Source organism: Pezoporus wallicus, unplaced genomic scaffold, assembly GCF_028554395.1.
Source record: "Pezoporus wallicus isolate ANWC-B61680 ecotype Strahan unplaced genomic scaffold, APGP_CSIRO_Pwel_v1 contig_2439, whole genome shotgun sequence".
Taxonomy (NCBI): Eukaryota; Metazoa; Chordata; class Aves; order Psittaciformes; family Psittacidae; genus Pezoporus; species Pezoporus wallicus.
Window position 1 is genome coordinate 1,294,727 of NW_026638501.1, and position 17,880 is coordinate 1,312,606.

General features: G+C 41.0%; 1 protein-coding gene across 10 annotated transcripts in view; it reads left to right on the plus strand.

Moving 5' to 3' along the window:
- Positions 1–17,880, plus strand: part of EPHA5 (EPH receptor A5) — a 197,853-nt gene that overhangs the window by 139,123 nt on the left and 40,850 nt on the right. For 5 of the 10 annotated variants that reach the window (XM_057411047.1, XM_057411052.1, XM_057411050.1 and 2 more), the window contains 3 exons: positions 4,810–4,934; positions 7,757–7,916; positions 11,846–11,951. In XM_057411047.1, coding sequence (XP_057267030.1) covers positions 4,810–4,934; positions 7,757–7,916; positions 11,846–11,951 — 391 coding nt within the window. The remainder of the gene's footprint in view (positions 1–4,809; positions 4,935–7,756; positions 7,917–11,845; positions 11,952–17,880) is intronic. The other 5 variants (XM_057411048.1, XM_057411053.1, XM_057411051.1 and 2 more) reach the window with 1 other exon arrangement.

Genomic DNA, 17,880 nt, shown 5'->3' on the forward strand with positions numbered 1-17,880 from the left:
GAATCTACTGCTTGAAGCCATCTGCAGCTTCACATGCCTTTAGTGTGACTTGGTGAATAAAGCAGGTCTTGCTCCAAACTCTGAAGTCACCAAAGCCTGAGAAAAAAAAAAAAATCAATAATGTCATTTATTAGAAACTGAGTGAAAAATTGCAGTATACCATGCTTTTGAAGTGGAATCAGAATTACTTGTCTTGTGGTTACTCTTCTGACAGGTTTCATTTCCTTCAATTAAACCTGGCTTTATAGGTGCATTAATGATAATATAACTATTTGGTTATATGGTAACAGGTGAAGGTATTGATTCAGTCACAAGCATGAATTTGATTTTTAAATCTTCTGGCATAAATTCAGACTGCAAAAAAAATGTGCCATCACATGGAGGGAGGAACTCCAAGGTGTATTGAGAAGTCTGAAGTGTTGGATCCCAAACATTTTCACATACAGGAATGTAATCACAGTAAAAGAAATTGCAAATGCATGAAAACATTTAAATCCACAGCATAGATGTCTGTAAAGGTGATGTCTGTGTCTGTAGACATTTGTAATATAAGTGTCTATAACAGCAGCCAGGACAGAGGTGGTAGCAGGATCTTTCTCTTTGATACCTTAGTTATCTTTGGAAAGGGACCTGAAACCTAGGTACTTAGAGATGCAAGGGATGAAGAGGTGCCAGCCCCTTTGCCCATGCAAACCAGCATCTCTTCCTGTGATACTCTGGGTTGCTCCAATTGAGGACCTGTCCTGGCAGGAGTTAAAGCTGGATTGAAGGTCCTGGGCTATTGGCTTGAGTTTTGCTCAAAAGGTGAAGGAAGCTAGTTTTTTGTTTGGTTTGGGTTTTTTGATAAGAAGTGGAAAACTTTACTGGCCGTGGGACTAAGGGTGGGATGGTGAGCCATTAGCTGTTGTTTCTGCCAGAGTGAAAAATACCAAAGTAATTGGGCTGGAGAGAGCATTAGATAGGCCATGAAATGCAGAAACTGAATTATTTCTTTAATCTAGGTGCAGTGGTCATTCACCTGATAACATTATTTTCTTTTAAAATACAATTAACATTTTATTCCAGTAAGCATCATTGTACATTAGATGTTAGTGGGACACAGTGCAGTGTGTTGTAAATACTGGGTTTGCTGCCTAGGTGGCTAATTCAGTGCTAATGTCATTATCAAAGGTTGCAGAGCAAGAATGTCCTTAGAGGTCTATTCTTCATAAAATCATTTCCTACAGTTATTCAGATGTGACTAATGATACGTCTTCTGCAAAAAATTATGTCCCCTTATTCTTCTTAAGAAATATTGGAACACAAAAAAAAAAAAAGTTAGAATCAGTTTTCTGTGCTTTTATTTGTGTCCCAATTAATTTTGGTCTCAGGAAAGCAAAAGTGTACATTAGAAATTTCACATCTTGTTACATCTTCTGTTTGCTTTCATCACACGAATGGCTGTTTTCATGAGTGGGAAACATAAGCATAAATGATGTAACATCCTTCTGATTTTGAGTGTCTTGCTAAGAAATTAATACATATGTGCAAATTACTTGTTACAGCAACAATTGATCAATTCACATTGTACATCCACCCTTTGTAGTGTCAAGGCAGGAATTTGAACAAGAATTCTGCCTCCTTACATAAATCTCCCATGTTTCTTATGTATCGTGACTCTTAGGTGAATTTATATTTTACATGTTGTACTCCAAATGGAAATGCTCCATGGCTTGGTTACTTTCTATTAAGAGGATGCTGCCCTTGCAGAAGCAGTGACCTTTGAAAAGCAAGTCTCAAGTAATCCTTTTATTTTTCTGAGATCATATAGCACAGTATCGAGTTGCAGGCTTTTAAGATGGAATGATTGCAGGCTTTGTCCGCTTGCCTGGATTGGATTACGTTTTGTTTGACAAAGAAAATTCTAAAATACTTATACCTTCCTTCCGTCAGTTCAGAGTATCGTAATCTCCGTTCATGGAGGATGCAGAGTAGTTGCTGTATCATCCCGGCACCGCTGGGATTTATTGAATTTACTTAATTGGCCTTTATCTCACAGTTACATTTCAACGCTTCTTTTGAAGGAGATTCAAAAAGGATACAGTTACTCCTTTTCTAATTTACTTTGGGGGTTGGGTTACTTATTTTCTTATCTTCCCTCCTTTTCCTGGTAGTGCAGAGCGTTCTGCAAAGCCATGATTGAACGTGTTAGAGGCTTGCACAGCAGGGATTTAAGTCCATGAAGCTGTTAACTAGCCAAGCTTTTCACACACTGCTTTTTAAAGAGGATGCCATGGTTTATGGGAGTAGGGGGTTTGATGGGTGCTTTTGGATGGCTGATGGTGCATCTTGTACTGTACCGTGCTGATGCAGGTGAAGGAGAGCTAATGCCTCTGAACCTCCCAGGGAAAGGTTTTGCAGCAGAGTTCAGTAGCACTTGCATCATTCTGTTGTTTTTAAAGGACCCGTGAGCCTCGGTCCTATAAACACTTCAGGAAACCTCAGTAATGTGGATGAAAAGTCCATTATTTGGTCAGGCAACCTTGAGACTGTGAATTGCGTAGTTTTCACCTTCCTGAGAGGTGTTCAATACCAGGAGAGCTGAGGTCTCCCCTTGCTGCACTCATCAACTTTGCTTTTGCTATTAGGAGTTTAAAAAGGTTCAGTGCTGAGTTTTTCCATCCTTCCAGACCTCTGCTGCCAGCTCTGAAAGCAAGGGATAGGCATTGCAGGGAACGGTTCCAGAGGGCCATGGGCTCCTTCTTCTGAGTACTTTGGTGTGTCTCCATCCCTTATATACATCACTCAAGTGGCTCATGATAAGAAGTGATCAATATGGTCTACTTAACTAGGGGGTTAGAACTGCCTGTTATTTGGCATCACCACCCCTTGTGGTGAGACTTGTTTTCTGATGCTTCTGAAAACCATCTTATCTCCCTTTGCATTAGAAGGAAAGTTCATGCTATTTTAACAGAGTTCACTGCTTGCTATGTCTTCTGGGCTAACACATCTGACTAAATGCATGTGCATGGACCATATACCTCGCATTCACAACTCAGCTTGCTGTACACATGCATTCATAGCATATTTAGGCACCTGGATGACTTAATGGGAACTCCTATACCAGATTAGCAATTTGAGTCTAGATGGTTATTTGCCTTCACATAGCCCCAGAATTTGTGGAGGACATCAGACGAGGGTAAGGTGACTTTTGCGGATGAAAAATTGTTGGTGATCATCATGCAATGCCTACATATATAACATGATCATCATTCAAATCAAGGTGGTTTTTACTTGCTCAGTGGAGCAGTTATCAGCTTGGTATAGGATACACCAAGCTAAAAACTGAGCATTGTTTGTGCAGCTTGATGCCAGGTCTCCAGCAGAAAACAGTATGGAAATAGCCAGACCTTTCAGGATCCTCCCAGGAACCAAGCAGGGGAGAGATTAGTAAACAGGAGGGAGAAAACCTGAGGCTGAAAAAGAGACTGAGATGCAGGAGCTTGCTATAAGCGAAGACTTGCTGCTAGCCTTTGTTCCAGGAATAATTGACTGTAGCTCTTTGCTTACTCTTTTTGGCTGAAGATCAGACCTGGCAAAATTAGTTTGTTGGTTTTATTTTACATAATGACTTTATTTTATTTTATTTTTTTTTAGTATAATAATAATTAGTTAATATCCTGCGTATAGAAGTTTTTTGGTTTGTTTTTTTTTTTCTTTAAGTTCCAAATACATTTTAGAAGATAAAATGTGGTCATTTGCTACTGCTCTTTGCATTCAGTATCCTTGGAAAGGTCTGGCCTGTCAGGAGGGTGAGACAAAGGCCCTCAGCCAGGCATGAGCTGTTTTTAAATCTGGAGAAGCTGGTCTTGGCCCTGTGAATTACGGACTATGAAATTCTTCAATCCCCTTTTCATTCCATGTTGTTTCCTAATCTCTGGCACAAAATACCTGGGGCTTTAGGGTTGCATTGCCCATAGCAGCTTTTGCTAGGGAGCTGGCAGGGGTGACAATGACCACAACTTGAAAAGTCCCTGCAGATAGTGCACTGAAAACAAAGGATCAGGCCTGTGTCTAATGCACATGTGTACTGCAAAGGGCAGATAACCTTTCAGGGCTGAATCTTAAAATAATAAGCAGAGCTGGTATATCTACTTTCATGCTGCTGCTTCCCCAAGCATGCTGCGAAATTCCAGACCATGATTGCCATTAAAATCTTTACAGTTGGCATTTGCAAGGAATTAGCGTCACTATGTGAGCTATAATACCCCAGCGATATTTATTGAGAGCAATTGAATTATATAAGTTGTAATGGCCTTTCTACCCTGTTCCTTCCATCTGGAAGGAGGGGTCTGAAAGATGCCTAGGCTTCTACTACTGTACAAGCCAAAAGAAAGGAATAGTTAAGAGCCCATTTAATCTAAGGTCTTCTGAAAAATACGTACCTTCAAAGCAGGTGGAAGAAAGCAATGTATAATCAACATAATTCTGATAATGTAGACCCCTGCCACATTTGAAAAGGCAAGGTGTGGGGTTGATGTGTTTGAAAATGCTTGAGAAGACAATGTTGATATGTAAGCTGCTGATGGTAGTTCATATTACTTTCATTGGGTGGGTGATGCTGGTCAGATCCTCAGCAGCTGAAAATCTGTGCAAGTCCAGTTGTTAAAAATGGGTAAATACCGCCAAGGTGAAAACAAAGCCTGCTGATCTGCAGTAGCTAAGGATTGCCTTGCATTTGAGGATGCACTGATGAGTTTGACTTCAGCAGGGGCAGACCATCTTACTAACCATGTACGTTGTCTGTTCTGTTTTTCTAATGTTTTGCAGCACCTTCTCCAGTCAGTAGTGTGAAAAAAGGGAAGATAACTAAAAACAGCATCTCCCTTTCCTGGCAGGAGCCAGATCGACCCAACGGCATCATCCTGGAATACGAAATCAAATATTTTGAAAAGGTGTGACAGACTGATTGCTGAGCATCCCAAGTACCTTCTCTTTACTGTCCTCTTATTTTAATGATAATTATTCGAGTCATGGAAGGGAATGGAGCAATTTTATGCATAAATCAATGTTAGATTGATTTTGCAGTAAATGATTAGGAAGACTTGAAATGAGAGTGTTGTTTTCCATTAGTGTGTCACTTCTGTAGATCAAATACATTAAATCTGCATGTCAGATTCCTCACCAGCCTTATCACATTAAGATAGAGCCCGGTCATTTGTTAAAAATAGGAGAGGTTGGGAATTGAGTGTCTATCTCCTCCCAGAATCATCAGGCTGTCCTTGCCTTTACTATTTCAATTTCTCACTTCATTTTACACTCACAGTTTAAGAAGAAGAAAGAGGTCTTATGGAGACATTGTATCTGCTCTGACATGAAGAAGGGTATCCTGGCTTAAAAGCTTGCCAGGCTTTCCAGATCTTTTTCTTGGTCTAATGGGAAATACTCTCTCTTCCTACAAAATGTGCCTCTCCTAGTCTTCAGTTCAAATGGTGACTTGCTCCCTTCCTACAAAATTAATGGAGATTAAATGCAAACAGTAACAAATGCACTTTTTCTAACTAGCATCTTATGAGTGATGGAGTGTTACATCTTTCAAATGTTCCCTTTCCAAAAATCAGGTTTGCAAGAGTTGACTGAATAGCAGTATCTTGCCTTAGCTGGGATTGTAAGGTGTTCTTTTTAATTTTGGAACAGCCAGACCTTCTACTTGAAAACAAGAGGAAAATAATTAAATTGAGTCACAATTCACTTGGGGATGGAGGGGAGTGGTTGAATTCCTATTTTAAGGAAGATCTTCCCTTCGTTCTGCCTGTGATCCAGGTGAAACCACTTAACATGGACAAGGACTGGGTCCTTACTCCTCTGTCCTTGCTGTGATCATGGGAGGGACCTGCTGAAGCAGGGAAAGAATTTCAGAAGTCTTCTGCATCAGGATAAAATCAACATCATTTTTGCAGCTGAGGGGTCTTGGGCAAGTGCACAAGATGTGTGAGTGGCTTAAATAGGGCTGAGGTTTTCAAAAAGATAGAAGCACAAAGCAAGAATCAGGATATGGTATTGCTGGAAATAATCCATTACAGGTTCTTTTAATAATTTATATGAACAACCATTGTGGCATATTGAATGCTTCCCATGGAGTGGCCTGGAAAGACTAGCCTCTAGAAACCTTGATAATGACCAAATAATTAAAGCAAAAAAAAAAAATCCATGTATTGGGTCATTTGACTTTGTTCGCAAACAAATTGGGGGAAGAGGGGCTTAAAATGTATTTGTGGTTCAGAACTAGTCTGAAATATTTTCAGTAAATAGTTCTTCAAGTGCAAGTCTTTCACGGGGAGGTAGCTACAGCCAGTCCGAGTTTATGCTGTCTTGATATATTTCTCGCTGACTGATAGCAAAGCTTAATGTTTTCTGTAGGAATGCTCAAGTGTTTAAGTGTTTGCAGAAGCCAACAGTGTATTGAAAACCTAATTGGGCTGACATACAAGCAAAGATGTGACCTAATATTCACTTATTGCTTTTTAATCAGTCATTGGGTTAGATTTGGGATGTCATCCTTAATTCTTCTTTTTCTGTTGCTACTGTCTTTTATATCCTCTTGGTTTTCAGCCCTTTATAAGGGTAAATTTGCAGCATTCATTTCCAAGGGATTAGAATTATCTATATTAAGTGTTTTGGAAAATTAGGTTTTGTCAGATCGCATTCCTTTAAGAGAACTCACTCCTTAACAAGAAAAAAAAAAAGGACATATATATATATATATATATATATATACATACATAGACACACACACATATACACATTTCAACAAATCAGTCTTGTGTAGCTACAGGCTTCAATGAAATTCCCATGGCCTTACCCAGGCATATTATTGTCTATGGAAAGTTGTCCATTAAATTCAAAAGGAAAAAATAAAATCAGTTCAGAGCTATACGGAAATCTTGGTAGGAAATTACTAAGACCTCCTCTTTACCTCAGAATAATTTGGATCTGAGAGGATATGGTGAATAAAAAGCAGTTTCCAAGTTTGTAGACGTGAATTTATGAGCTCTTGTCTAGATTATGTGTTACAGTAAATAACTCTAAGAGTAATTACCAAGCATTTGAGTGAAATTTTAATCAGAGAACTGAAACACTTTCGCATTAGGAACTGATGTAAATGAAGATTTATTTCAGCAATTTTTCTTAAGTTTGTTGCTTCAGAAGAACAATGCAAAATTAGATATTTTCCTGGAGTTTTGGTTTATTATTCCCTTCCCAAGGTCTAATTCATGGTTCTAGAAATGCCAGCATAAACTTGTAAAATATATAATATATTGTTCTCTTTTTAGGTCTAATTACATTACTGGGAAGTCATTCTGCTACAAATTAAAATCTCTCTCTAAGGCAATGGGACTTTTTTCCTCTTCCCCATGCCTTGAGATTGATTTTGTAGGATGAACTTTTCCATTGCTCTGGGCCATGTTCATCTCAAGAAATAGAAATCTGCTCCTACTGCAGATGCTGGTTTGGTCCCCGTATTATTTGTGGGTTGACAGTCCTTCTTCTTTGTTTCCTTCTAGAGCCATTGATTAAAAAGGAGAAAGTCATATCTCACATTTTGTACTGCAGAAAGGGCCTTTGGGGGGGAGGAAGAGGTATCCTCTCAAAAATGCATATTTTGGTCATCCTTTGTAACTTTGCTGTGAGGGTTGTTAAGAGTCTATTTTCTCTGAGAGATACTATTTGTATGTATGTTTGAACTTTATGTTTTTTTGGGTGGGGTTGGGAAAAGGATGAAGAGACAAGTTACACCATCATCAAATCCAAATTGACAACGATTACAGCAGATGGCTTGAAACCAGGCTCAGTGTACGTCTTCCAGATCCGAGCCCGGACAGCTGCTGGCTATGGTGGCTTCAGCCGAAGATTTGAGTTTGAAACCAGCCCAGTGTGTAAGTCCTTTTAATTACTGTCAGCCCGTGTTGCTGGAACAGTTACCAGAAATGAGTCAGGGGATCAATACCTTTGCAGAGAGCTGTTTCTTGTCCTGGCCTCATCCCTTGACTTTAGAAACATCAGGCACATTATGACCGTGCAGTGGACAGGCATATCTGTCCTTGCCTCCTCAACTTGCATAGTGAAGCAGGGGGTGAATTCAGTAGGTGTTCAGGTTCCAGAAATTCATAGCACACTCTGTTTAGAAAAATTCTGCGTTTATGAAAGCTGATGCAAGAAGACAAAGGTCCTCCTCTCACGAGGGACAGAGGGATGGGACCTGCTCCTCCCCGCCTCTTAATGGAGATCTGTGGAGTCTGCTGAGATCTCTTAAGTATTGCATCTGAAGAAAAAACCCTGAAATGGTGTCTTTCTGCAAGGGGAAGAATTGAACCAGCATTAGTGTCCTTTGGTGTAAGTTTCTGTCAAGTTGAAAGATGGTTTCTGTTTGCTGCCAGTGCCACAGTCTTGAGGCATTTGACTTGTGATCAGAAACAGGAAAAACACACACTGCAGGCACAGGACTTTGGATTGGCCTGTTAGAAATCTGTGGGGTTTGATTTTTACCTTTTTTAACTGAAAATTCTTGTATTTAAATAAATCTGATCATCCAGGTCTGGATTCTGCAGCACATTCTGAGGCACACAGAGGCTCAGCTGCTCTTTCTCCTGTGCTCAGGCACAGTTGTGGGGAAATTCTTTTTGTCCCAATTACCAAATTTTTCCAGAGGTGTCAAAATAACTTTCTCCCTCAGAAAAGAGTGGGAATATGTGGTTCATTCCTGTGGTAAAAAGGCTATTTTCTGTATGTTTTCCTTGAAAATTTAAATTTGTCAATACCTTGATTACTGTTATTCCAGTTCATTTAAAATTCATCATCTTTGAGAAGAGGATGTCAAGTTGGTTTTTCAATGCATGCTACCTTTGAAGCTGTAATAGATTTTAAAGGAGTCATTATACACGAGCAGATGTAGCTGTGGAGCCAGTGATTGAACTAATACAGTGCAAATTGCATCACAATGAAAACATTAATGCAGTAAGAATGGTCCATTTAATGTATTTCTTATTTTATTAACCATTAATTGTGCCTTATAAATAGCAATAAAATCATGTTATGCCAAAAATTATACTGCACTATACCAAGGAGAATTTTGCTAGCAGTTGGAAAGTTTCTAGTATAGAGCCATTTGAGTAATAGTGTTCAAGACTATTCATATAATATATTAAATATATGCACATTTCATCCAGTGCTGTCAGTACTTACAATCCTGGTCCAAAAATAATGGCACTTTCATAAAGCCCATCATGTAAGTATCTGTGTTAACGAGGATGTTTTGAGGACATCACGTTAAAATCTTTAAACACCCAAACCCCCTTTAGTCATTTAGTCACACCTGCACCCCCATCTTTTTAGCATTTTAAAGACAGAGGAGTAGGTAATTCTCTAATACTAAGGAGCTGCCAGCGTAGTCAGAGGAATACCTACTGCGTGGGATCTGGGAACTCTTCCTCTGTTGGACTTGAGCTCTGGCTGAAGCAGGACTTAACCAGATGTTTAAATGCTTGGTAGAATTAAAATGTAATGTAAGCCTCAGTATAATGCATGATGCAGCTCCATTTGACATGTAAAATCTTTTAAAAGAATCAATTTTTTATTTATTCTTTTATTTTCCAAGGCCCAATCTAAAGTCAGTATCAGTGGCTGGAGTGTGTGACCAGACTCCCACTGCTTTCCTGCACATCCCAGGGAATCTGAAAGCAAGCACAGACTGAAATCGCACTGCTACATCAGAGTTCAGATCTGCACCTCTTTTTAGAGCCAAAGCAAATTATTTTGATTCAAGCACAAATGAAAACCTTTCAGTGACTGTTGCGGGATGCAAAAACAGGTTCCAAAATCATTTGGACCAAGAAACAGGTTTTGTTTCCAGTTTGCAAGGTTTCTGCAAGTTATATTTAATGCACTTAGAGGAAATATGAAACAACAGCCTGGCAAATGCAGTGGGGGGAAGCCATAACTTGTTTTGGACTTTTATCTTTTTCCGGATTCTGGTTTTTTTTACATACTGCTGCCATTATGTGCAATTCTGCAAAGCACCACGATGCAGCCCCAGCTTCAATTTTTACTTTTTATTTAGGTGGAAACTGTTGCTAGGTATATCCACTTACTACTGTCCTCCTTTTCAAATGCCACCAAACTCATCTAACCCTGATAAAACTAACCTGGCCAAAAGATGATTTTTTACTGAATTGGTGAACTAATCTAGCTAGTCTGCTAGGCGAGAATGGGAACATGTCATCAAGTCAAGGAGGGTAATGCGGCTTCTTTCCAGCCTTAAAAGGCAGGGGGGTCCCAACTTAGCTTATGAATTTGGGCTTTTTAGCTGCCATAGATCACAGCAAGATTTATCTCATTTCCCCATACCTAGAGCTGTGCAAAAAACCACCAGTCACAGCTTAACGTTCTCCTTCAAATGTTTTTCTTTTTAATTATTTTGTCAAGAAAGCAATAAAACATCATCTTAAGGAGCCTCAATAAATTAGTGAGGCTAATAAAATCTCTGGATGATGGCATGAGTTTGGAGCAGTTAACATTAAATATTTAGTGTATCATGGCCAATCCTTCTGAAATCATTTACACTGCCATAGCAGGTCCACACTGCTCATCACTGAGTGCTGAAGAGCTCCTGTATGAAGAGCTGCTTGAAACCCATTGCAGATCAACTTTTAATGCCATACCTTTTCATCTTTCTCTTAAGAAATAATATGGCACTACATTCAGTTATTTTATAGCCTCCATAAAGTTAATCCTGTGCTAAGGACCCGTTTTTACTTAAGTCATTTAGTTAAAGGCTTCTTCAATGTGCAATCGATTGCTGCTGCTCACCTGCTGCTCCCCTGGGGTGGATGAAGCTTCATCCACGGTTGGCACAAGGGTAGAGCTATAATGAGGTTTTTCCCCGCCCAGCAGCAGTGCCTATGCCAGAGAGCTAGTTTTACAGGGAGGAAGTCAGATTTGTATCCTGGAGTGGTTAAATGTATGCAGCTAAATAAGCCGGCAATGGAAAGAGCAGGGTGAGGTGAGTTCAGTTTCTGCATGGGGACCCTTTGGGGCATGTGGGTTCCTTGCCCTGCAGTGCAAAGCAGATAAATGCGATACAGGCGATGTTAGCATGTCCATTTTACAGGCTGCAGGAGCTTGCTCACATGCTTTTACTTAATCTGTGACAAAATCCGGGTCTTAAACAGCTTTCCTGAGCTTTCTGCTGGTATCTTTATCACAGGACTTGTCTTCTGCCTTTTGGCATGAAAGCTCTCTACAAGGCATGGGTGGGGGAGTTCTGCTTCCCTTAGCTGATTAAAAGACCAACCTCTACATGTGTCTTAGCAAATTCCTGTATTACAGAGTGCACATTCTGGCCATGTGATACAGATGCCACGAAGAGGTTGTAATTGTTTATAGCTTCTTGAAGCACAAGTAAGGCATATGTCTCTTAACAATGACATTCCATAAATGTTCTCTCTGCAAAACGGAACCTGTTAGGTTTTCGTCCTTTATCTCTGTGATTTCTAATGCAGCCAACCCAGGAAGACAAACTTCAGTTTGCAAACTCAAAGGATGAGTTCTGCAGTGTTTTTGTTTCTGAATTCAACGATGAAATGCAATTTTGTTAGGGTTTTGGCTTGGTTTTGCATGTGTGTTTGGTTTCTTTCCACCCATTTCCTTTCCAAACTAGAAACAGCCAGCTAGGGGGGAAAACATAAACCGTAAAAGAAGTAGTGAACTGGTAAGACTTGAAACCTTGCTGGCAGCCTCACTAGAAAGACTTCTGTGAGTGATGACTACCATTTTAACCTTAATCTCCATTTTCTGTTTCTAATCTCAGCAGTAGCTGCATCCAGCGACCAGAGCCAGATTCCTATAATTGTTGTGTCTGTAACAGTGGGAGTCATTCTGCTGGCTGTTGTTATCGGTTTTCTTCTCAGTGGAAGGTAAGAGAAGAAACTGTGTATTTATCCTTCTCCAACTTCTGTAATAACTTTTATCTGACCAGCTGGTTAGTGCACTTTAGGTGAAAGCAGCGCGTGCATGAATCTGTCAAGCAGTAGTCTTGTAGCACAGCACGAGTGTGGGCTGATTGATCTGTTTGGAAAGGCAGGAGCGGCAAAGGCTTGCTCACAAATGTGGTTCACTTCCCAATGGTTTTTCCTCTCTCGATATACTGGCCCTAATTATTCAACTTGATTCTCACTGGAGTGTTTTCACATTCCTTTAAAAAAAGCAGGACATGTTATTACAGGTAAAATATCCTGAAGCCCATATGTTTACACTCAGCTCACAGACAAAACTTGACTTCAGGAAAACACTTTCAGAGAAAAAAAGAAGAAACCCAGCTGAATGGCCAGATGTCACAAGTTTTGGTCAGGTCTGCATTTCATTTTTCATATGTAGGACACTAATGTGTACCCCAATGCTGGCAGATTATACAGAAAGCTCCTATCCATGGAAGGAGACACTCTGCTTAAAGCCATAAAGCAATCCTGTTGACTTCTCATGTGCTTAAACATAGGCAAGTAATGAAAGTCTGGGCTATACCATCTTTGACAACTGTAATGGAAGTTGATGAACTCGTTGGTGAACAAGGGGTAGTGGTATTTGGGGAAAATCTGGCTTGTATCAGGATCAGTTTGCACTGTAGCACTAAATTTGTGTAGCAGCCAGCACACAAGACACTTTTTTTCATATACTACTTGTGTATTAGTAATTTTTTTTAATGGCAGTAGTAAACCTGTGCAATGTAAAACAATGTGAAGTGCATCTATTCATAAGGCTGAGCTTATTTTCAGTGCAAAGTAAATATTTATGCTTCTAAGGTATCCATCAGCCCACTGTTGCTTTCATAAAACAGATCTGTCTATAGCTCAGCTCTATCATGGTGGCTATAAATTACAGGATGTTTTAAGTGTTAAGAGTAGTTGCAAGATACAGAGGAGCTGCACTGATACTGAACATACTGTCTGAGGGTCTTATTTCCCAGAGGAAGTAGGGTATCAATCTGTGAATTCAGCACAGTGAAATCCAGCCAGGCTGAGCAGCAGTGTCCCCAGGCAAAAGGCATTCATGGAAGGACAGAGTTATTTCCTGTCTTGAAAGGTAAGTGTGCTGCCAGACTCATCTCCACTCAAGGTCAGAGACTGACAGTCTCTTCCAGCTCAGCTGTTTGAGCTCTTGTTGTCTGCTCTGAGTGACTTGTTGGGCTTAAAAATGGAAAAGTAAATACTTCTGTCTCCACAAGAAACATGCAGTGGCATGAGGGGTGTGAATGACTACAGACCATTCACACCAGGGGCTACAGGAAAGCTGTAGCCAGAAAGTCTGGGCTCTGAACGCTGTAGGCAGGAGTTCAAGTCTCTCCTTAAATGTTGGATGTTTTGAGTCAAATCCCTCCTTAAACAGAGCTTGGGGATGTGGACTTTGGCCTCCCCAGCCTGAATGTGTGCTTGTATCAATGCAAACGGGAGGATGCATGCGTGGCCATAGGGAAGCTACAGATGTAATCTGGCACCTCTGCAAGGAAGAGTCCAGGGGAGCGAATCGCAGGTGGAGGGACATGTATCCCTCTGTGGCCATAAGGAACTGCATGGCAACTAGCAGTTGTTGCTCTTCCCTCAGTCACTGACAAGTGCTTGGGACCCAAAGGGGAAGACATGCCCTTGCAGGTCTCCTTTTTGCTGCTACCGTTTCTGGTCTGAACAGTTTCAAAGCCTGAGCCATTTGTCACCAACTCTTGTTAGTTATCTCTTTCTGTCCTTTGCTGTAATGGGCTTTCCAGGATGTGCTTCCTCTTGTCTCTTTATCTCTTGACATGCTTTTAAAAGCCCTTGTCTTCTCTGGCTAGAATTTTACCACTGCTTTTGCTGCTGCTTTAATCTGCCTACCTGGTACTCACACCTCTCTCCATGGACCCCATGGAGCTTCTCCGTGGTGCCACACTGGACATATGGAAAAGTGCAGGCAGAGGGAGCTGAGCTTTTGATCTATTTTTATCTTTTCAGCCCTTCCCCTAAACTGGGAAGAACCTCATCCCTCAGCTGGAGGTAGTGTAGAAGCTTCCAGTATCAAGGTTTGGTCCATCAGTAGAGAATTGGCTTGAGTTCCCATGAATTTTAAAGGTCATCTAATGTGTGGAGTGACTTGTGAGACCAGAAAAATAAACCCTAGAAGCCAGAAAGCTGACAGCCAATTTGAAATTAAACAAAGCAAAACAAAAAAATTGCTCCTGTTTGGAAGTGAGTCATTCATGCCGCTTTGCCTTGGATGTAATTTTGAGACAATTCATGGAGTGAATGGTCACTCTCCTGCTGTGACTCTGCGGGGGTGATAAACACATTCCAAGTCACAGGCTAATCCCTTTCTGAAACTATTAACCTGTTTCTGGAAGACACTTCCCTGTATCTTTGGAGTGGTTACGTTGTTCCAGTGCCTAGTTCCAGAGAGCTAAATTTCCTTTCCTATTCTTTCCCATACTTGCTTTTATAAAACCAGACATTTTCAACTTCAGGAGGCGCTGCAGCTAGAACCACCACTGCTTTCCATGCCAAGGAAGCTGTGCAAAGCCCAAGCTCAGTCTTTCCTGCTAACATAGGAAAGCATATACAGTCCAGTAGCAAAACTAAGGAGAAAAGCCCTCTTGCTCTGCAGCACTGAGGACATAGCCTGGCCAGCTCATGCCAACAGGCTCCTTGTTGCTGGCTCTATGCTTGGGAGGCCCTGGACACCTCAGAATTAGGGTATTCCTCCCTAGGATTTTGTATAGCATCTCTTTGTGCCTATCCTCCCAAATGTCAGGCTGAAGCGGCTTGAGACCAGTTCTGCAGTGAGAAGGGGATGTCCTTCAGTTCTCAGCATCTTGGAAAATATCTTCCCAGCTGTAGGACTCAGGGGTTTGCTGGTCTCTGCAGGGATTTTATTTTCTGCTAGGTTCCCAGAGGCAGAAGTTTTTACACCTCTTCCCCTTTTTTTGCTTTCAAGTATCTCTCTAGTTTTCTCGCTTCTTTTGAAAGAATGTAAGTAACAGCTTGGCATTTCCCCTTGGCAGCTGGCCCTAAACCAAAGGTCAGCTGAACGGTAGTCACAGTGGCATTTCCACATGCCAGTGTCCATCTGTGGAAACACATTGTGTCTGTAGCTGGAGGTTCCTGGGAATGTGAAACTAAGTGTGCTTTGCCCTAAACAATTAAACAGCGTTTCAGAGCTGATTTACTTGCAGATGTTCCAGAAAACTCTTCCTGTAAATAATGCATCCTCTGACCAAGGTCATAAATGCCAAGAAAAACAGCTGATCATTTTTTTAAGTTATCCTGCTATTTGCATCAAGGGCATATTAATAATATAGCGATGAGGATTACAAATCAAAAAGATTCACTAAATCAGACTGTAGTTGTCTCAGCAAAAAAAGAGAAGTGGATTGAAAATCTATTATTAAACCAGCTACAAGCATTGAATTAAAGAACACGGAGTTGTTATTATCTTTGTTTTGTTAGGATATTGTGTTCTCAAAAGTGCAATGTATTTTACAGATAGAGCAAGGCTATAAATTCTGCTTTCCTAACAATGCTTGAATTAGATGCTGCTTGAGATCATTGCTCCTGAAATCTAAAATCATTACAGACTTCTGTTTTACAGTCTGTATCAGACAATGCCAGTCGCAGAGATCTTTGCTCTCCGTCTTGCAAGGAACAATAAGGTGCCACAGTTGTCATTGTGGCATCAGCCCCTTTCTTCCTACAAACTGAAGTAGGAAACCAGGTTTGCATCAGTGTGGGAAGGAGACCCACTGCTCTAAAACAGTTCACCTTCTTTGTCCTTCAAACGAAACCCTCTTTACAAAACTGACAGGGTATTAGGGTGAGTGTTAAGAGACTGCTGGTCCTCTAAGCATTTGAACTTTGTACCACTAAACAAAGGCATGGGCTTTGACAGAGTAAAATGTGGATGCTATTAGGTCAATGCTTGTACATGTTTGGAAAAACTACTCAAAATAACTAAGTGTACTGTGCATCTGCATTTATAGCCATTATAGATGACCTTTCCATCTCGAGTGATCTTCCAACGAGCTAGAGGGAGATTTTCATAGAACTTAAGAAAAAAGCAGATTTGAAGCAACAAAAAACTGCCCCTCACCCTGTGTCGTGCATACGCAGAAGGTCTCTTTCTGGCGAGGAACCAGCTCTCAAAAGACAAAGCAAAGACAAATCTTGCCATCTGGGTATTGGCAATTAGAGACTTCTGCACTGGAGTATCCATCCTTGACCTTAGCTGATTTAGACTTTTAAATATCAGCCCCTGTGGTGGCAAAGGGCTACTTTCTGGACACAAATATGTGCATCTTGTTAAAAGTGACTTTCAGGGAGTAGAGAAGATGAAAGGATTATGGCTTATATCCTAGGTCCTGAGCCAGAGTTTGCAGCCCTCTGTGATGTGGAAGGTCAAAATGGATGAATTTTTCCACAACCTGCCCCCATCCTATTTTCCAAGATATGTCAAGGCTTAAAATAGTTTGCTTTTTTGATATTTCTGTAGGAAACAGGAGACAGTTTGTAGATAATGTTTCTCATAGAGAATTTTTCCAGCATGAGTCACAGTTTTTGTTAGTTGTGATTTTTTTAAAGGATTTTTATCTACATTCTTCCCTGCTCTTCCTTCTTCCTACAGGACATTGTCTCCTGTGATTTATAGCCACTTTATGATGCCGCCTACTGCCAAATATTCCCCGTGATTCACCTGACAAGAGGATTTTATTAGAGAAGCTATTGCTCTGCCAAGTCAAAATTCCCATCCACAAAGAGCAGGAGGGCCTGGTCCTGCTTCTGTTTGGGTCAAGGTTTTACTACCGCCATCACGTTAGCAGCCTCGCTGCTCTTTGGCAGTATGTTTTCTCAGGGATAAGTGTTAGCACCATTGGTATAAAGGATCCTTCACCAACAAAAAAAAGTGCTCCAGTGCACCCTTCTGCACAGGGTGATGCCCTCCAAGGGCCAGTGTGGAAATCTGCTGCCTGTATTTCCCATCTCAGCATCTTGCCTAGATTGTCTTGGCAAATTTGGCTGCTCCAACACCTTTTTCTTGTTTATTCTAAGCACTTTTTGGCTTAGTACATCTGTGCAAACACACCGGGCTCCACAAGCCAGTCTGAGCTGCTGCAGTTTCAAGGAGGGTTTAAGGACCCAGGCTAATCTGCCTTCAGATGACTTTGGCCCAGACAGGTGAGAGTTGAACAAGTCTGTAAGCCCATGAGGCATTGCCCTTGAAAGGATCATTTCTGAGTTATTCTGGCAGCAGCCAAGGGAATGGAGCAGGATCGTCATGAACAGATGAGCAGGTGGCATAAGCTTTGTCTGAGCAGGGGAAATATGGGGCAGTGCAGCAGTCAGTGATGAAAGCTCCTCACCTTCATTCAGATGATATATTTGATGGCATTTTGCAAATCTCATTTCCACATTAAGAAAGGAACTGGGTGGCCCTTCAAGCTGAAAATGGCCCTTCAAGCCTGACTTCAGTGGTGGCAGCTCTAGGCTCCTGCTGAGCACTGGTGAAAGCCCCTTGTGTACATAATGCCAGAGGTCTTTCCAAGGGCATTTTCTTCCCCACAGTGTTTGCATAGATATCGTCTGCTTGGGCAGTGTGGAGGCATGCTTTAACATGTGAACTAGGTATAGCTCAGTAGGACAATGAGATGACTTCTTAAACATTTGTGTAGTTCTGGGCAAAGTAGAAATATATTTCTGCCAGCTCACAGTGTGTAATGTTGCTGCTCTGATGTTTAAAGCAAGCATGTTTACTCACAAGGTGCTAGGTGTAGTGCTGGCCTCCTGACCTGGAGATGCAGGAAGCAATCATTGCATTGCTTAAGGCTGTATG